The following is a 17189-nucleotide window of genomic DNA, read 5'->3' as shown; positions in this document are numbered from 1 at the left end:
TCTCCAGGATGAAAGGACCAACCCACTGCCTCCCTAAGAAATCCTGCTCTATGGTTTGAACTTGTCCAAACCAGCCGCCTGCATGAGAGGAGCCCCAAAGAGGAGATACAAGGACTCCCTGAAACAACATCTCAGCCTTGGCCATATTGATCATCATAACTGGTCTACTCTGGCCGCCAGTCGGGAGGCCTGGAGACACACCATCTATAACGCAGCTGTCTCCTTTGAGAACACACGCAGGATCACTCTCGAGGAGAAAACGCAATGCAGAAAGAACTGTGTTCTGCAGAAAGAACTGTGTTCTGCAGAATACACCGTCTAAGGAGTCTTTCTGCTGTGCCTTTTGCAATCGGATATGTCTGTCACATATTGGCCTCATAAGCCACCAGCGTGCCTGTAACAAATGTGGATAGAGCCTTCCCAAATCTTTGTTCGCGAAGCCCAACCATGATGATGATCAGTGCAGCCACAAGTAATTTATATTTAAATGCTTCTCTCCTCACCCTCACTCCCTCATATTTTCTTTTGAACTGTCCCTCATGGTCTCTTCCCCTTTTAATTTTTGTCTTTTGAAAAATAAAAGCTCTACCATGATAACTGACAGTAGCTTTCTTACAAGGCGCTTTAAATTCTACTGAAGGATAGTAAAATTTCTACTTTCAGAATTATATAGTTTCATATAATTCTGCAATCCTCTTGTAGTTTATTACTAAAGTATCCACTCTGCAGGGGGATAGGAAGTGGATACGTTTAATATTTCAAGTTGAATGTCAGTATCTTCATGGACTCTACTTGTTCATTCAACCTTTTCATCCTTGAATGTTCCAGTTCTTCTGTTGAGACCTAATGTTGAAAAACAGTGTTTGTTTATGGTGTGGAGTTTAAAACTTCCTTTTCTCAAAACAAAGCAAAAGTTTAACTAGATTCATCAAATATATTTATTTTCTATTTAACAAATACTAAACTAAAACAATACTGTTGATTTAAATATCAAAGTGACAGCTTTAAGTAAATCTTCAGGTGGAATATCTTCAATACCTTCATGGTGGCAATCCTTCATAAGTGTGTAGAATGAGATAACTGTATAACTCATCAGAATTTCACCCCCCAAATTCACCTGTATTTTTAACACTGTGCAAAAATCTCTTCCTAGTTGGCCTGGTCTGTGAGAAACTACTGGCTTTTAGAATACATCATTTACGTTGGAACTTGGGGATTTCAAATGAGGACTACTGTTGCTTTCCTACAAGAAGTAGAAGGCAGTTGCTGCTGTTGCAGCTCAAGAAATAATTTGTAGTTTTGCCGTGTTTCTTCTCATCTAGATTCCAGCAGTTTTAATGCAGGGCTGAAAAACTTTCATGCAAAGATCTGATACTCAGCAGCATTTGATCCTGCTGTTCATTGCAAACTGATTTTAAGATCTAACCATGGATAAATTTCTTTGCACATGTATCAGTGTGCCAGTGCGTTTTGTGGGAAGTGGGTTTAATTAGTCATTAATTCCATAGAATTAAGCTGCATCTTAATATCCCTAACTGCAGGAATTCTGAGAAGGTCTTCCATGAGCAAATTAGAAGTTCGCTGAAGTGTTTGATTACTAGAGTTGTGTAAAAGAGCATTACGGTGATTTTTCCTTTTTTTGAAGCCTGGAGTGAGCAATTTTCCTGAATTCTCATTAACATCACCTTTTCTGTGAGCATGGAAATAGATCTGAAAGAAATCTGTGCTGTAATTTGGGGAGGTATTTAAACTTGTGCATAATTGCAAGCATGTGAATAGTCCATTAACTTCAGTTGGATTCTACTGTGTGCGTCATTGGCTGTCTAAAAACTTCTGATATGTCTGTGGGAGATAATAAACCTCCTTCTCCTCGTGTTTGTTACGAAGATAAAAGTTCTATACTATTAGCCTGAAATATCCGCTGAATCTCTCCCTGGTACATGCTTTGTTGAAAGTTTGAACTTTTCCTGTTTAATCCATTCTTTCATGTTGATCAAACTTCCTTTTGAGAGGAAGTTGAGGAAAAATCAATTTATGCTTACTTCCAACGTATCAGTTATAATGGTATTTTGAGCAAAGCAACTTTATGATCATAGAGCTTTTTTCCAACCTAAACCGTTCTATGATTCCATGATCTTTCCCATACTTAGCAGGCTAACTTAGGCTTTTATTACAGCTCTGAAGGGTACTATTTTATAGTAGGTTGCTTTTGAAAGGAGCACAGAGTTATGCTAAACCACAATCTTGGAGCATTTCTGCTGTCATAAAGAGTATGGTTGAGTATGTGGTTTCCTTGGTACACAGAAAGCATACAAAATAGGAAGGAAAGGCAGTATCATCTCACAAATCCAACCTTATTAAGTGCACTGTTGAAATAATTTGGCTCACATTTTTGTCAATGCCTAAAAAAAAAGGGGGAATGCATGGAAAACATTCAGGAAAGACTTGATTCTGTCTTACTGTTAGTCTCCTTAGTCACAGCCACGAGAAGGTTAAGAAGAAACATAAATCATTTGATATTTGCCTACATGAGGGGGATTTCTGATAGGCAGCTCTTTAATAGAAAAAGTTTTAATGAGCTCAGCTGTTTGAGATGGAAATTGGACAAATTCAGATAGCAAATAAGTCACGCTTGTTAAATAGGGCAATTAATCATTGAAACAATTTACTGAGAATGTGAAACATTCTGTCTTTGTATAAAGATACCATAAAGGAGATTCTCGTAGATAAAGTAGAAGATAAGGACTTGGTGAAAAAAATTGTTTGATACCATTTTACCTAGTTCATTATGCAGGAGACTGAAGTACTTGGATGTGATGGTCTCCAGAAGAGCTCATGTCATTTGAGATTTATCTTTATGGGAATAAAGCATGTTACTAGGTGGCAGCAATAAATTTTCTGCAATTAATGCGGATTTGCTGGGCAGTTTACATATTGTGATTAGCACTTCTTTGCAAGGTAACTAGTACTTTAAGGGGATAGTATTGATTAGGCAATGCTCAGATCTAGATTTCTCAAAAGAGTTTTGAAAGGGGAAGGGGATAAATCCAAGCTCAGTAGAGTTAGGGTTAGTTAGCCCTATATGTTAGAGTGTGTTACCATCTGGATCAGTTCTGAAAAACTGCCATGAAATTAGTTGGAAGTCACAGAAAGGCTCCTTCATTAATGTTCTTGGCTTTGCCGAGGTGGAAATAGGGAAGTATGGATGTTGCTGTATTCTTAATTATACTGCATTAAGCTTTTAATTCATACATGAATTGTGTTACTGGAGCAATGATTAAACTATGTTGCTGTCAAAAGGAAAAACAATGTGAGGGGTAGCAGTGTCTCCAGCCTTTTGTGGATGGTGGATACAATCAAAGTTAATGACCTTCACACCCACCACATAAAGGTCAGTTTTGAGAGAGTTGATTTGCTCAGCCCTTCCTCTAATTCTGTGTTCTTTACTTATTGCCTTACAGTTTCTAAAAGATGGTGTTACCTGAAAATAGATGTAGAGTAAGGAAGTGTTACATCTTTTCAAAAATTATTAGGTTCATCCAGACTCTTCCAAATTTGTATTTAATATGCAAAGCTGTGTGTTTTTTCTCAAGTGGCATTTCATTTTTAGTAAATGTTGAGTATTTTCTCTTTTTTCTCGCACCACTTCAGTTCTGCTTAAACTCCTATATCCAAGTACTTCCCTTGACTTTCTGGCCTTGAGCTTTGAAATTAGTAGTTGGGGCAATGAGATGTAGGGGTCTGTTTCTAGCTTATTTAAACACTAATTTTGATGAAAAGATTTAAAATAGGTGTTTTATATAGCACTGTAAATTTCCAGCAATCTGCTGTAACTTAGAAGTAAAAGAGAGATTCTCTACTAAACTGTCTTAGCTGAAATCACTGTGTCTGCTGCGGCATACACAGATAGCATAGTGCATGTGTTGAACTAATTTTAGCCATTTCTGCCCCCATTCCAGGTGCAGGACAAGTTTCGTTTGGACCTGTCTGATGAGGAAGCTGTCCATTATATGCAGAGTCTAATTGATGAAAGTGTTCATGCCCTCTTTGCAGCTGTGGTGGAGCAGATACACAAGTTTGCACAGGTGAGATACCTTCTGCTCAGTTACTGGTTTGTGTGAAAGCTGAACAAGGTGAGAGGTTGCAAGTGGTTGAGTTTAAGACATAACTTCACTGTCTGTGATGTTTTAGTTCATTTTCCTACAGAATAAAACTCTGTTTTAACTGCCAGGACTAGAGAACAAACTAACAGTGATCCTAGAAGAAGTTGAGAAACACCTTAGCAAATATGCAGGTTCTGTCACCTGCAGTCAGGGCAGTTCCTGGTATCAATCCAGGCTGGGGGATGAGGAGATTTACAGCAGCCCTGCTGAGAAGGACTTGGAGTGCTGGTGAGTGAGAGACTGGATATGACCCAGCCTTGTGCACTCACAGCTCAGAAAGCCAAGTGTGTCCTGAGATCATCCCCAGCAGCCTGGCAAGGGAAGTGATTCTGCCCCCCTGCTGTGCTCTGGTGGGATTCTGCCCCCCCTGCAGTGCTGCCTCCAACTCTGTGCTGTCTTACTGCAAGCCACTGTCAGACAATAAAATATTTGATTCTCGTGTAGAACAAAACCGTGTTCACAAAAGCATTTCTGCTTCAAATTTACAGTGGTTTTTTTTTTCCTCTAAAACCATCTGACATTTGGTTTGTGCTTGTCCAGGATTTAAGATACTACACTGTTTGCCTTAAGTATTAGACTCATGACAAGAAATGGAATTAAGAGGAAAAATGAAACTGCTCTGAAAAGTCAGTCATTATCCCAGTTATTTTTATTGATTCTTTCTTCAAAATGTTGATCAAATTCTGACATAACTGAGCAGAACTATTTTTATGGCTATCCATTTTGCTAAAGATCTTCTGTTGTTGCCTTCAAACTTAGTTTTTATTTTGAAGAATTGCACTATATAGTGCAGAATAAGAGGGAAAAATGTCATTTACATCCACACATGTATTGAATAAAGGTGATCTTTTATGTGATGTAAAAAAAGGAAGTGTAATTATATGAAAATGATCTGAAATTTGTTGTCATTTACTATGGATTACTTTGGTCTTTGTAATTTCATAACACAAAGTGCGAAATGCCTCGCATCTATCTTGGAGTTCAAGTAAAAAAAAAAGGCCATTACAAAGATTCAAGATCAAAATTTTAAGTGCCTCCAATATGTGTGTAGGTCTTCCTTTTAATCATGTACAGTCACCTTTTTAAGACATGTCTTTTTACTTCATTGGCTTTAGGGGACTGCCAGACTCTCCCAGATAATTGTTATTGCATTTGTGAAGCTGTATTAGTAAGTCAGAGTTTACAGGTTTGATTTAGATAATCTTTGCTTTTCCATTCAGGCTTGTTCTTGCTTGATCTTTCTTCAGCACTTACAACTGCTTTTAAAATTTCAGGACAGATTGTTCAGAATATGGAAAAGTACCAAAGAATATTATCCCAGGCTTCTATGGGATGGGCCTTAGGGCAGCTTGGTCTAGTGGAAGTGTCCCTGCCCATGGCAGGGGTTTGGAACGAGTTGATCTTTAAGGTCCTTCCAACCATTCTGTGATTTCAGCTCCCAGGAATGGTGTTCTAAGCAACAGGCTGATACATACAGCAGCATCTTGCATTCATATTTTTGGGAGATAAAAAGCAAGCTCACAGTGTTTATTACACTTTGGATACCAAATAAGCAGATGTGCCAGTCACTACTGTCACAGTTATCTCATTTTGGGGATCTTACCTCTCCAGTGGCATGTGCTGAACTGCAGCACAGTCTTAGGTGTTGTGTTTACTAAGGCCCTGAACTCCCCTTGTGCACTGCTGCAGAGTGTGCAAGCTGTGTGCTTTTAGCTTTCCTTTCTGATTTTGGCATCTGATACATAGAATGAAAACAGTAGTGTGTTGCTTTGTAAGTGCTTAGGGCATCTCTTGCATCCATGTGATGTAGGATTCTTCTGCTAGTTTTGGAGTTCCAGTTATTGCCTTTGTTCATGCTCTAAAAACAGTTACACCTACAGGCTTGCCCCTGCAAGGGTACTGGATGCTTGCAAGTGTGAGGAGGATGCAAAAAGAATAGTCACAAATTAATCAGCAGTTGGCAAATCTTAAGAATCTGAGGTCTATTCATGTATTTAAAAAAAAACTTACAAAAAATTTGCTGAAATTAATGTAATTAATATCTATTCCCTTTATATTACAAATGAAATAGGATGCTTTTTAGTGATACTTAGTACTTCATTGGTCAAAATCATTATCGTTCCTTTTTGTCTGAGGCGGTCTTAAGAATTTGCTGCTGTGGTCTTCATGGAGTCTGTAAATCATTAAATGAGCAATTAATGGGTCATTGAATTTGCTGTAAAGGGGTCATCTCACACAACGGCCAACTGAAGCTTCAGTTTGTTCATTTATAATTCTACACTGAATTGCCAATGGTCTTGCTCTTAATAGTATTATAAGTTGACTGAAAAAAACCCCAGCACTACACAAGTGTTATGACACAAGTGTAAACAGCAGATTTAGCTTAATGCCACATAATATTTAATTTTAAATGCTCTTCGACACTTTTTTTTTTGTTTATCAATAGATATTTGTTCTTTTACTGCCTCCAAAATAGGCCAGCAAGGAATCTGTGCAGTTTACTGCAGCACTTAAGAGCTTTTTAATAAGGTTGGTTATTATAGCAACCACGGTTTTTCAGTATTCTGTATGTCACTCTGTAGTAAGTAAAATGCTTGGATAAAGTACTCAGGATGTTTTGGAATCAGTTCAGTATTGTTCTTTTGTAACAATATTGTAAATTGATTTTAGTTCACAGCTGTGTTACAAAGCCTTTGGTTTAATTTCTAATGTATCTCTAATTGTTATTTTATCAGATATTTTACAGACCTTTTTATGCACTATTTGTCTCCTTAACAGTTCCTTAACAGTTATCTAAAAAACGTTGTCTGAAAAGTAAATAAATTTAACATTTAGTATAAGATAATGGTGTTGTACAATAGTGCTCAAGAGGAGGAAGAAGTGCATACTAATTTTAATCGATACTAACGAAGACTGGATAGGCATTTCTTCCTGGAGAGTCATTTTCATTTTAGCAGCATTATTTATTTCTGCAGAGGCAGGAAACAATCTCCAGATAAAGTGTCTAATTTCACATTTTATTTCCCATGTAAATTTACAAATCAAGGCAGTTGCATTTAGAGGTGATGTTAAGCAGTGCTTAGAAAAGTGAAAGTTTGTAGGTTATGGGATGTCCCACCTAAAGTGTATCTGTACAGCTTTGAGGTTGTATCAGTGCTTGACTGCTTTCTGCTTAGGAGCAAACTCAGTTACCAGTTACTACGCTGTGGAAGTTCATGGCTTTAGAATATCTCCAAACTTTAATCCCAGTGCTGCTGTATCCCAGAATGCAGGGACCTCAGGACAAGGCTTCTGTTTTCCTTCCTATTGGATGCCAAAATAAAATAGGGAATATCTACCAGCAGGAATGTGTGGATTAACTGAAATCATTTGTCATGGGGCAGATAGAGTTGGTTTCTGTGCTGTTTTTTCTCTTAAAGGTTGTGAAAATCACCTGCCCCTAGGCATTTCACCATGCTTTAAAGCACAGAATTCCATTTGCTCAAAACTTTTGTACTTTGAGAGTAAACCAGGTTGAATAAACTCTGTTCTGTGTTGTTTTTTCTTTCTTTTAGTATTGGAGAAAATAAACCTTTTTGCCTACACGTGCTGGAAACAAGCAAATGCTCAAGAAAGAGACTTTCTCAAGCCCTTGTGGACTTCACCAAGCAGCTTTGGAAGGAAAAAGCTGCAGATTTAGGAATATGGAGCACTGAGAGCTCAGAAAGTAGAGAAGCTTTTTGAGTCTCTGTTCTTCACAGGTTTAAAACCAACTAACTTTTAAAGGAAAATGATTGTTTATACCATCCTTGGGGGCCTCAAAGGTCGAAGTAAGCAACTTCCTCTCAAGCCAAAGATAACTGGAAGAGGGTGGATTTCATGAGGAATTCTTGTACCTGTTAATATATTTTCTTATTTAAAATATAAGTACATACAAAGTTACAGCAGAGAGGCCGCAGTTCCTCGGTGCAGCAAAAACCCCACAGAACTATGGCAATCTCCTCTCATCCCTTCCCACCAACTTTCTTCCCCGAGTAAATTTTAAATGTAATGTCATATGATCCTTTATTTCCCACCTTGGGCAATGTTACCATTTAGAAAGGACAATCATTTCTTGCCTGCTTACAAAAATGTTTTTAAGTGTTGATAAGTTACCCAGCCATAGGCATCCAATTAAATCATCACTAACAGGCTTAGCAACCAGAATGCACAGTGAGTGGTTCAGTATTTCACACTTTTACTCTCAATGTTTTCTGTACAGTGATTATATATTCCTCACTCTAATAAAATCTTTGTTGTTGCAGTCTTGAAGTGTTCTGTTTTGTCTTTTTAATCTTACCTGCTGAGACATGGCGTACTGGAGGATTATGTTTATAACTCTTGGCTTTTTATGAGGATTTTCTCTTCTCGGTTCGCTTAATGCTGAAATAAGGCCACTCTTGAAATGACTTTTGTGCCACATGTTGAGTTCGTAATGAATCTGTTTTGTATGATCAACAATGTAATTAGCTCTCCATAAATGTGTGGCTCTCTTCAAAGGGTGCTCTTATACTCCTGATTTTTCTTATATAACAGTTTAAGCCAGAGAAAAATCCTTCCCAGTTATAAAGATAAGAGGACTGATTTGAATCTGAATCTAACTGATATTTGTGAGTGAATCTTGCTTTATGCTTTTGCCCTTCTTTTCCCTTGTATGTGTCACTTAAGAACTGCATTACTGTAGTTAGTTAGTAGTGTTTGTGTCAGCTGGGAACACCCAGTGCCACAGAGGAGCCACACTACTACCTTTTATCTTTACCTGACTCTTTTTTGGAGAGGTAGTAATTACCATTTTCTTGCAGGTTTTCTTCTGGTCTTGCTTCATCTGGCGCATTTACATGCTTCTCTACTGCCTCTGTTTCGCATGAATTCATTCTACATGCTGTACTTTGTGGTATCTTCCAAGTATGATTCTGAGAGTCTGGAATTTTCAGACATTCAGAGAAAATTCTGCAAAAGGCCTTTTTCTTTTTTTTTTTTTAATCTATTTTGAAGGTGCATCCTATATGCTCACACAACTTTTGATCTGTATGAAGCAGCTACACTTTATTTGACTTGAATTCTTGTCTTCTAACCCCCAGCCCTTTCAACTGTATATGTTATAGGACTTTTCCTCTATTTTTCTTGAAGAAAACTTTCTGTTCTTCCTGCTGCAGACTAATTACCAGTTGCCCAGACAGGCCAAGGTTTGTCTCCTCATTAAAACCCAAAAGACATCATCAGCTCAATCATACAGCCCATTTCACTTTGCAGAGAGGTTTATAAAGTGATAAATATTAATTTTTATGAACACACTACAAAATAATACATGGTTGTTCGGTATGTTGTGTTTTAAAATTAATTAACCTGTTCATATGCTGGGCTATGCAATAGCCTATTAAAATTGTACACTAAGTCAGTTATGAATGTTATAATGTGAGCCTGAATGGAACCTGTGCACAGTGGGTAAGGCTTAGGAAGACCCTGACTTCACTGTAGATCACTGAAAACTTCATAAATGAAGACTATCAGGTATACAACACACTGCATGAAAATAAATGCATACTTTACGCCTCGTCTTCTAAATACCAGGTATTGTTGAAAATTGTTCCTACAAGTCCACACATCAGTAGGTCTTTTGTGTTTTTTTTTAATACTCATATACACAGTTCTCACTTTTTTTTTTGGCAAAATTTGGTGGCTCTTGGCCCTTCATATGGCATCATTTGTTTAAAGTAAAACACACAGGAAAGAAAAGGAAAAAACCCAAACAAGCTGGGGCATTGGGGGGAATAATTCTGTTTTAAATTAAAGGTTTTCTTTTTAGGTATGTTAGTCTAAAGCTTTGACTTACTAAATTAAATACGTGTGATAGATTATCTATCATGGCTCAATATCTCTATGTAATACCATGAGTATATTATGTGTCTGTTGTCTCTAATTTCTGAATCCCTTGAATAGCTACTGCAGATTTTGTCTTCAGAAGTACAAGTCTTAAAGCTGAAATCCTTATATGTTTCACAAAGGTAGATCCCTGGTCAGGGAAAGATCTTCAGGGGAGTGTCAGACAGGAGTTTAACCCTGCATATTTATTTGTGTGTATGCATGTGGGGGGTGCACACGCAAGCACAAAATTCTGGATAGAGTGAGGCTGTGAGCTCCATCATGTGTATCAGCGCATGATGCAGTATTTGGTAGGAAACCAGACTGTACCAGTTGTGTCACAGAACAACTTGTCAAAAGTCATCCTGTTAAGTGTCCCCAGGAAGCATTGCAGAGAAAAAGAAACAGAGCGGTCAGAAATTTTGCCATGGGCTTGTTTTGCCCAGCGGGTTGTATTTTACATAACTGGAGATAAAAAGTACAATAAATCTAGCTTGTGGGTGCTTTATTTGCCTTTCAGCATCCCTCTTGGCTTCATCCTGATTTTATTCTGGTACCTCTGGTGGCCTTTCTTTGGGATTGAGAGTGGGAGAAGCAAAAGAAATCAGTCTTTTCTTTTTCTTCCCTACCTATAGACTGTCACCTGTTGTTTTCAACTGCTAGTGCATCCAGAGCAGAAAGTGTCATAGTCAGCTTTTCTTTTGGGGATGAAGAAACAATAATTGTCAAAGTAGAATTTTTGGGGAGGGTGGGGTAGGAGAGTGAGAAAGAGATGGATGGGGTCTTTGCTTTAATATAAAAGGCATGTATCCTTTTGGCAAGAAATGTTCCAGTTCTTATAGACAGTTACCTGGCTTTGTTGTTCTTGTGTGCAATCTAAAATAAAAAGCACTTCTGAAAGGCTTTAGAGGGATAATGGCTTTGGGAAGGGGAAGGAGGAACAGAGAATGGGAATCTTAACACCTCCTCTCAAGAGCGGGGATAGCAGAAAGAGAGGCAGTCTAAATGGGCTGCCTTTTGAACTCAGGAGAGGTTTTACTCACAAGACCAGGTGTCATCAGCAGAGGGTAAAATACTGTGCTTATTATGAAGTATCTGAAGCACCTACATTTAAGGAGTCTTAAGGGAGTCATTGAAAACAGATTGCAGGTGGATTGTGTTAAAATAGATTTTTGTAACCTCTTCAGCTGATGTGATGATTCTGTGAAATAGTGAAGCTACTTGAAGTGTGATATTGGTGTCCTGACTTCCCTGATTTAGATTGGGCTCTGCCAGGGGGAAAGAAATTTCACTTAGGAGGATAAAATGCCCAACCCCAGGTGCTTCCAAAGTATTGAGACGGTTCACCTGCATGGGTTCCAACCTGAAACAGCAAGAACACTGACTGGGGGGGAATTCATAGCTCATCTACACACAGGCATTAATCAGTTAAGCTGTGTGTGGGACTGTCCTTTCCAAAGGGGATTAAGCTAAACCCCAGGGAGGTACTTAAATTCCAAATAAAACCTCTCCACAATTAGAAGCTGTGCAGAATTTAACAGATCCGCTTTGAATTCCTTCCCTTGACAGAAAAGCATTTGTCCTGATTTTTTCCGTACTGCCTTTCTTCAGTGGTGATGGATCAGAGAGTGGCAGCTTCACAGCCTCAGCCCAGGATCAGTGTTCACAACCTGCAGTGCACGGAAAGCCCTGTGAAGGTGTGACTGAGCCAGGGCTGGCCTCTGGGGAGCTCTGGAATCTGTTCTTCCATGGTTGAGCCATTCAGTTTGGTCCAGCCTGTGGTCCTCACAGTGATAATCAGATAATGCCCCTTTCCTCCTCTGACTGGGTACTTAGATGCTGATTGGAATACATAATAGTTTTCTAGCAGAGAAGATGGGAGATAATTGGGTAAAATCTTTTCTTTTAACAAACCATTCACAAATTACATCCCTTTGAACTTTAGGTGGAGTAACTTAAGTTCCATGTCTGCATGCATGTGTAGAAATCTGTGTGGTTGTGCATCGTGCCTGTCTGGTGATGTAGTGCCTTGTGATGGGGCACTGTGTCCCCAGGGCAGGGACAGAGCTTTTTTTCTTTTCCGTTAAATGTTGGATTGTTTTTTTTTCCCCCCATATCTGAGGATGTCAGTTGTACTCATTCAGTGCAGTCAGCTGCCTGTCACTTTTCTAATGCTGTATTTTCATCAACTGACATACGAATGAGAGATTTCTAACAAAAGCACAGCTGGTCTAGCAGCACTATCTATTCCCTGAAGTAGGCAGCTTCCATTTCAGCTTAAACTTGGAATTTTTTGCATCTGATGATGCAGTGACAGACTCAGGGGCTGAGTCTTCTGACCCAGTGGAGGTGGAGATGGTTGATGCTGTGATGGTTGTCTGAGTCATTCACCAGCCTCAGGGGTGAGGACAGCAGCTTGCATGTCTTGAAGCCCACTCTTTAAAGGAGTGGTTCAGCTGAGGTCTCTGATCAGGTTCTGCCAAGGCTGCATTACACTGGAAGCTAATTCAGCTTCTTTTCCAAGGGAAAGCACAGCAACAAACCTTGGGAGAGGTGAATGAGTTTTTCTTAAAAGTGAAGTACATGGCAGAGACCTGACTACCATTGGGAGCTGTACTTGCTGAAATCCTGAATACGGGGAAAAATTGTTGTTGTATAGTTCAGAGTTGTTTTGTATAGTTAGTCCACAAAATTTAGTAAAACCTGTAGGTAGTATCTTCTCAAGGATGTTGGGCCATATTGCACCTATCTCTTCCAAGTTGGAAACAACATGCCAAGTAACAAGGTGCTGTGGCATCTTACTCTGCAAACGAGGAGATGGCAGGTTTTAGCTACTGTTCTGCTTCTAACTTGACAGATGCTTCTTTTGAAATGAGAACTGAGAGGCTCTGTGTTACAATCATGTCTGTGGCTTTCCTTGTCCATTGGCCTTGAAGTTTTTTTTGCTTTCCGAACTTCCATTTCCCTCCCAGCTCTGTAAACTCAGCGGTGCAGGACCCATTTTTAACTTGTCTCACACAAGAAGTACCATAGCTGTGGGCTTTAATTTTGGTTGGATCTGGGAAGTGCCACTTGCCAAATAGCAGTGTGTTTTGATTGCACTTTGCATTCAGACTTGGTTCACTGGCTTGTATTTGTTCCATATCTTAGAGCTCAAAAGTGCCTGAAGAAATGTGTTCGCTGGAACCCCTGTGTCTTTCAAACAGTGTTCTGGCAGTTCTCTCCATTCTTCTGTCTTGGAAAGCTGTAGTTAAAACAGGAAAATGAAAATGTTTCTGTGTTTTCATTAATTAATCCTAAAGTTCTGTACGTACACAAATAAAGCTTAACTGAGATACAGCAGTTTTTCAGCTTAAGCAAGCAATAGCCGCGAGACACATTGTCAGGCCTTTTTGTCGGGGTCCACATTTTCTGCATCTGCATTGCCCAGCTTAATGGGCACCTGATCCTGATTTAATGTGCTGCAACAGATAAATTATTTTATTCAATTAGGAGATCCAGCCAGACGGATAGCTGGAAGCTATGCGTTTTTTTTCTAGTTTAACACCACATGGATTGTAAATGGTTGTGTAAAAGAAAAACTGAGAATTACAAGTCCCAAGCATTATTTTCTCGTTTACAGTTTGAGATATATAACAAGCAAGAAGAACAACTCATTTAAGACTTGGAAATCAGCATAAATCAGAACACCCCCAGCTCAGTTTTACATCTCCATTATTTGTGTGCACCAAAGGCTTAGTTAGCATATGTTTTTCCAAACTATTTCATTGTTTGGTTGCCCATATTATTATCCCTGGTCATGTACTAAAACTACTCATTAGTTTTAGTGCTGAGCCTTTTGTTCAGTCATAGAGGTTGTTGGGTTTGTTTTGCATTGGGGTTGGGTTGTTGTGGGCTGAGCTATTTTCAGCCACAGTGTTGGTACTCTTGTTTTCCGTGTTGTATTTGCCACCCTGCCATGGAGGGGGTACCCCAGGCCATTTCAAATGACACTGTGTGTTTAGTTTTAGCCAAATTGAATCAAGCTCTATGTGCCTACTTTAGAACAAGCTGACTCTGAAATTACTGAATTCCACTGGCTGTACTGCATAGATTTCCATGGACCATGCTGGAAACTGGAGTCAGGTATTTATATGAAGCTGAAATATGCACAAGGCAGTTCTGTTTTCCAGTACTGCCGTGTTGCTTGCGAGGACCAAACAGAGGACATCCCTAAGTGGATGTCCCTGTCATGGGAAGTTTGGATGGTTTTGAGGGAATCTGAAGTTCAAGGCACTAGGCCATCTCCATCTCAAAGAGGAGGTCATAGCCATGTCATGCAGATGCGTTACTCTCTGAGCAGTGGACTTCTCTGTGAGATGTGGATTAAGTGTGCATCCAAATCACATTTAGGCTTTGATTTTTTTTGACTGTATAGTCACACACTTGTATTCTGAGAGGAGTCACAGGTACAGGAATGTCCCTGTGTAACCTAGAGAAAGGGTTAATCCTACCACATTTTCATCCAGCCATTGAAAAAATGTTTGTTTCCATGAGCTCACCTTCAGCGGAAGTTCAGAGCTTCACAAACAGTAAAGTGTTAGGAGTACAGCCCCACCACTGAGCACTAAGATACTTTTCCTGCTCTACTCTGGTGCAGCCTCACCTGGATTATTGGGGCAGTTTTGGGCACCACAATATAAGGAAGATATCGAGCCATTAGAGAGTGTCTAGCAAAGGGACACAAAGATGTGGAAGGCCCTTGAGGGGAAGACATGTGAGGAGTGGCCGAGGGCACTTGGTGTGTTCAGCTGGAAAAGAGGAGACTGAGGAGAGACCTCATTGCAGTTACAACTTCCTGGGGAGGGGAACAGGAGGGACAGGCACTGATCAGGGCACTGATCTCTGCTCTGTGTGACCAGTGACAGGACCTGAGGAAATGGCCTGAAGTTGTGTCAGAGGAGGTTTAGGTTGAATATGAGGAGGAGGTTTTTCCCCCAGGGAGTGGTTGGGCACTGAACAGGCTCCCCAGGGCAGTGGTCACAGCACCAAGGCTGACAGAGCTCCAGGAGCATTTGGATGATGCTTTTAGGCACAGGGTGTGACTCTTGGGAATGGTCCTGTGCAGGGCTAAGGGTTGGACTCTGATCCTTGTGGGTCCCTTCCAACTCAGCATATTCTGTGATTCTGTGAAACGCCCAGGGATGGGGCTCTGAGCAACCTGGTCTAGTGGAAAGTGTCCCTGCCAATGGCAGGGAGTTGGAAGTAGGTGGTTTTTAAGGTCCCTTGCAACACAATTCATTCTGTGATAACTAAAATGAGTGGCCTCCCACAGACCCATGGGAGATGTGGTGTCCCGAGAAGACAGACTGCTCTTCCCCGAATTTATTAGTGGGTGATGTGGCAGCAGAGAGTAGCACATTTTAGAAATGGCATCTTCTCAGAAGCTGGAGCAGATTCAAGTGTATTTCACACAACTAGGCACAACAACCAAGCTTGAATCACGGAGTAGATAATTACATTGCCCCAGGAAATCAACTGGCTGTTCTGTTATGCCCAGCTTTGGGCTCCAAATCTTCATGTACCATCCAATTGCCATGGTAGCAAGGCTTCAGATGTGCTTTCTCTAATCTCTCTTATTTACCTGCTTTCAGGTATTTTGTGAAGCTTAAAATAACAAGTGTGTTTAGTTCCTGGTAGTGGAAAGATGCAAGGCAAGGCATAAATTATTAACTTTTCTAAAGTAAAGTTTGCATGAATTATCTGATGTTAAACATTACTTTCTACTCATACTGCAGTTTTGAATGTCTCTTGATGATTTAATTGATTATTCCCTTCCTATATTGCTTAATTCCATAAAATCCAGCATGATAGAGGGTGGGAAGGAGACTATTTTTCTTTTTTTTTCTTATTTTTTAATATCCTTATTTATTATCAAGCTACATAATTAAAGAAGGGAGCTTTACTTGAATTGGAAATCATTACAGGGAATTTCTACTGACACAATAAAGGACAGGCTTGATCCCAGTGCTCCATAGATACCATGTCAGCTGTTTGCCATTTCACATGTATGAAGAGTTTTTGCAGTCTCCTTTAAATCCTGTGTAACCAGCATCAGGGATCCAAGTGGTTCTTATTTCATCTGTTGCATCCATCTGTGTTGTCTTCTCTTGACCTTTTAAATTTGCAAGCTCTTCTGAGCTAGGACCATATCATTACATTTGCATAGTGATTATTACCAAAGGTCTGGAATCAATGAGCGTTCCTATAATATAAGTAATTATGGAAGAAACCAGCAATTCAAGCCCAAATAACAAGGCATATGTAAATAACAAAGCTAGATCTTGCTAGTTAAATTGACTGTAAAATGAGAAGGAACATTGGATAGATGCACAGAAGACAGGAGAAGCCCTCTGAAGGAAAAGTATACTCACACATTTTTGCTTTGGTCATCCTGAAAATATCAGAAAAGAAAATGATGGTTTTGTTTTCTAAATCAAAGTGAGAAGAACTGCCAACTATTTTTTTTTTCAACCAAACTGTATAAGCAGCCAGTAAAATCCTTTTAGTCAGCTTGCTACACTGCATAAAATGACTTCTGGGGGAGAACAAAACAGGTAGTATATTCAGAGACCTTACCATTTCACATGATAGAGGTGGAAAGAAATATCTTGTCCAAAACTTGAGTTAGAAAAGATTTTATTATCAAGGTGGCAGTAATGCATTCCTGTGAATATCTGACTCCCCACCATGAGGCTGTGTGTTGGATTGCAAAAACAGTTATCTAAGATTTATCTGTAACAAAATCATAGAATGATATAATACTCTGGATTTACATGGATCTTTAAAGACCACCTAGTCCAACCCCTCTGCCATGGGCAGGGATACCATCCACTGTCTCAGGTTGCTCCAAGCCCCATCCAACCTGGCCTTGGACACTTCCAGGGATGGGACAGCCACAGCTTCTTTGGGCAACCTGTGCCAGGGCCTCACTAGCCTTATTATAAAAAATTTCATCCTAATACCTAGTCTAAATTGACCCTCTTTTACTTTAAAAACATTATCTCTTATCCTGTTGCTGCAAGCCTATTAAAAAGTCTGTTCCCATTTTTCTTACAAGTACTCAATGTTTTGAAAGTCTGCAATAATTCCCAGCAGATCCTTCTC

The 17189-nt window shown here is 39.6% G+C and overlaps 1 protein-coding gene across 1 annotated transcript in view; it reads left to right on the top strand.

The window, feature by feature from the left end:
• The window catches only part of PIK3C3 (phosphatidylinositol 3-kinase catalytic subunit type 3), an 81006-nt gene extending 72553 nt beyond the window's left edge, over positions 1 to 8453 (top strand). The window contains exons 24-25 of the mRNA XM_018078807.2: positions 3960 to 4085; positions 7718 to 8453. Of these exons, the coding sequence (XP_017934296.2) occupies positions 3960 to 4085; positions 7718 to 7732 (141 nt within the window). The 3' untranslated portion in view covers positions 7733 to 8453. The remainder of the gene's footprint in view (positions 1 to 3959; positions 4086 to 7717) is intronic.
• Positions 8454 to 17189: the final 8736 nt, after the last annotated feature.

Source organism: Manacus vitellinus, unplaced genomic scaffold (genome assembly GCF_001715985.3).
Source record: "Manacus vitellinus isolate BGI_N305 unplaced genomic scaffold, ASM171598v3 scaffold_42_pilon, whole genome shotgun sequence".
Classification (NCBI taxonomy): Eukaryota; Metazoa; Chordata; class Aves; order Passeriformes; family Pipridae; genus Manacus; species Manacus vitellinus.
The sequence above is the reverse complement of the archived record's forward strand: the minus strand, read 5'-3'. Positions and strand labels throughout refer to the sequence as shown.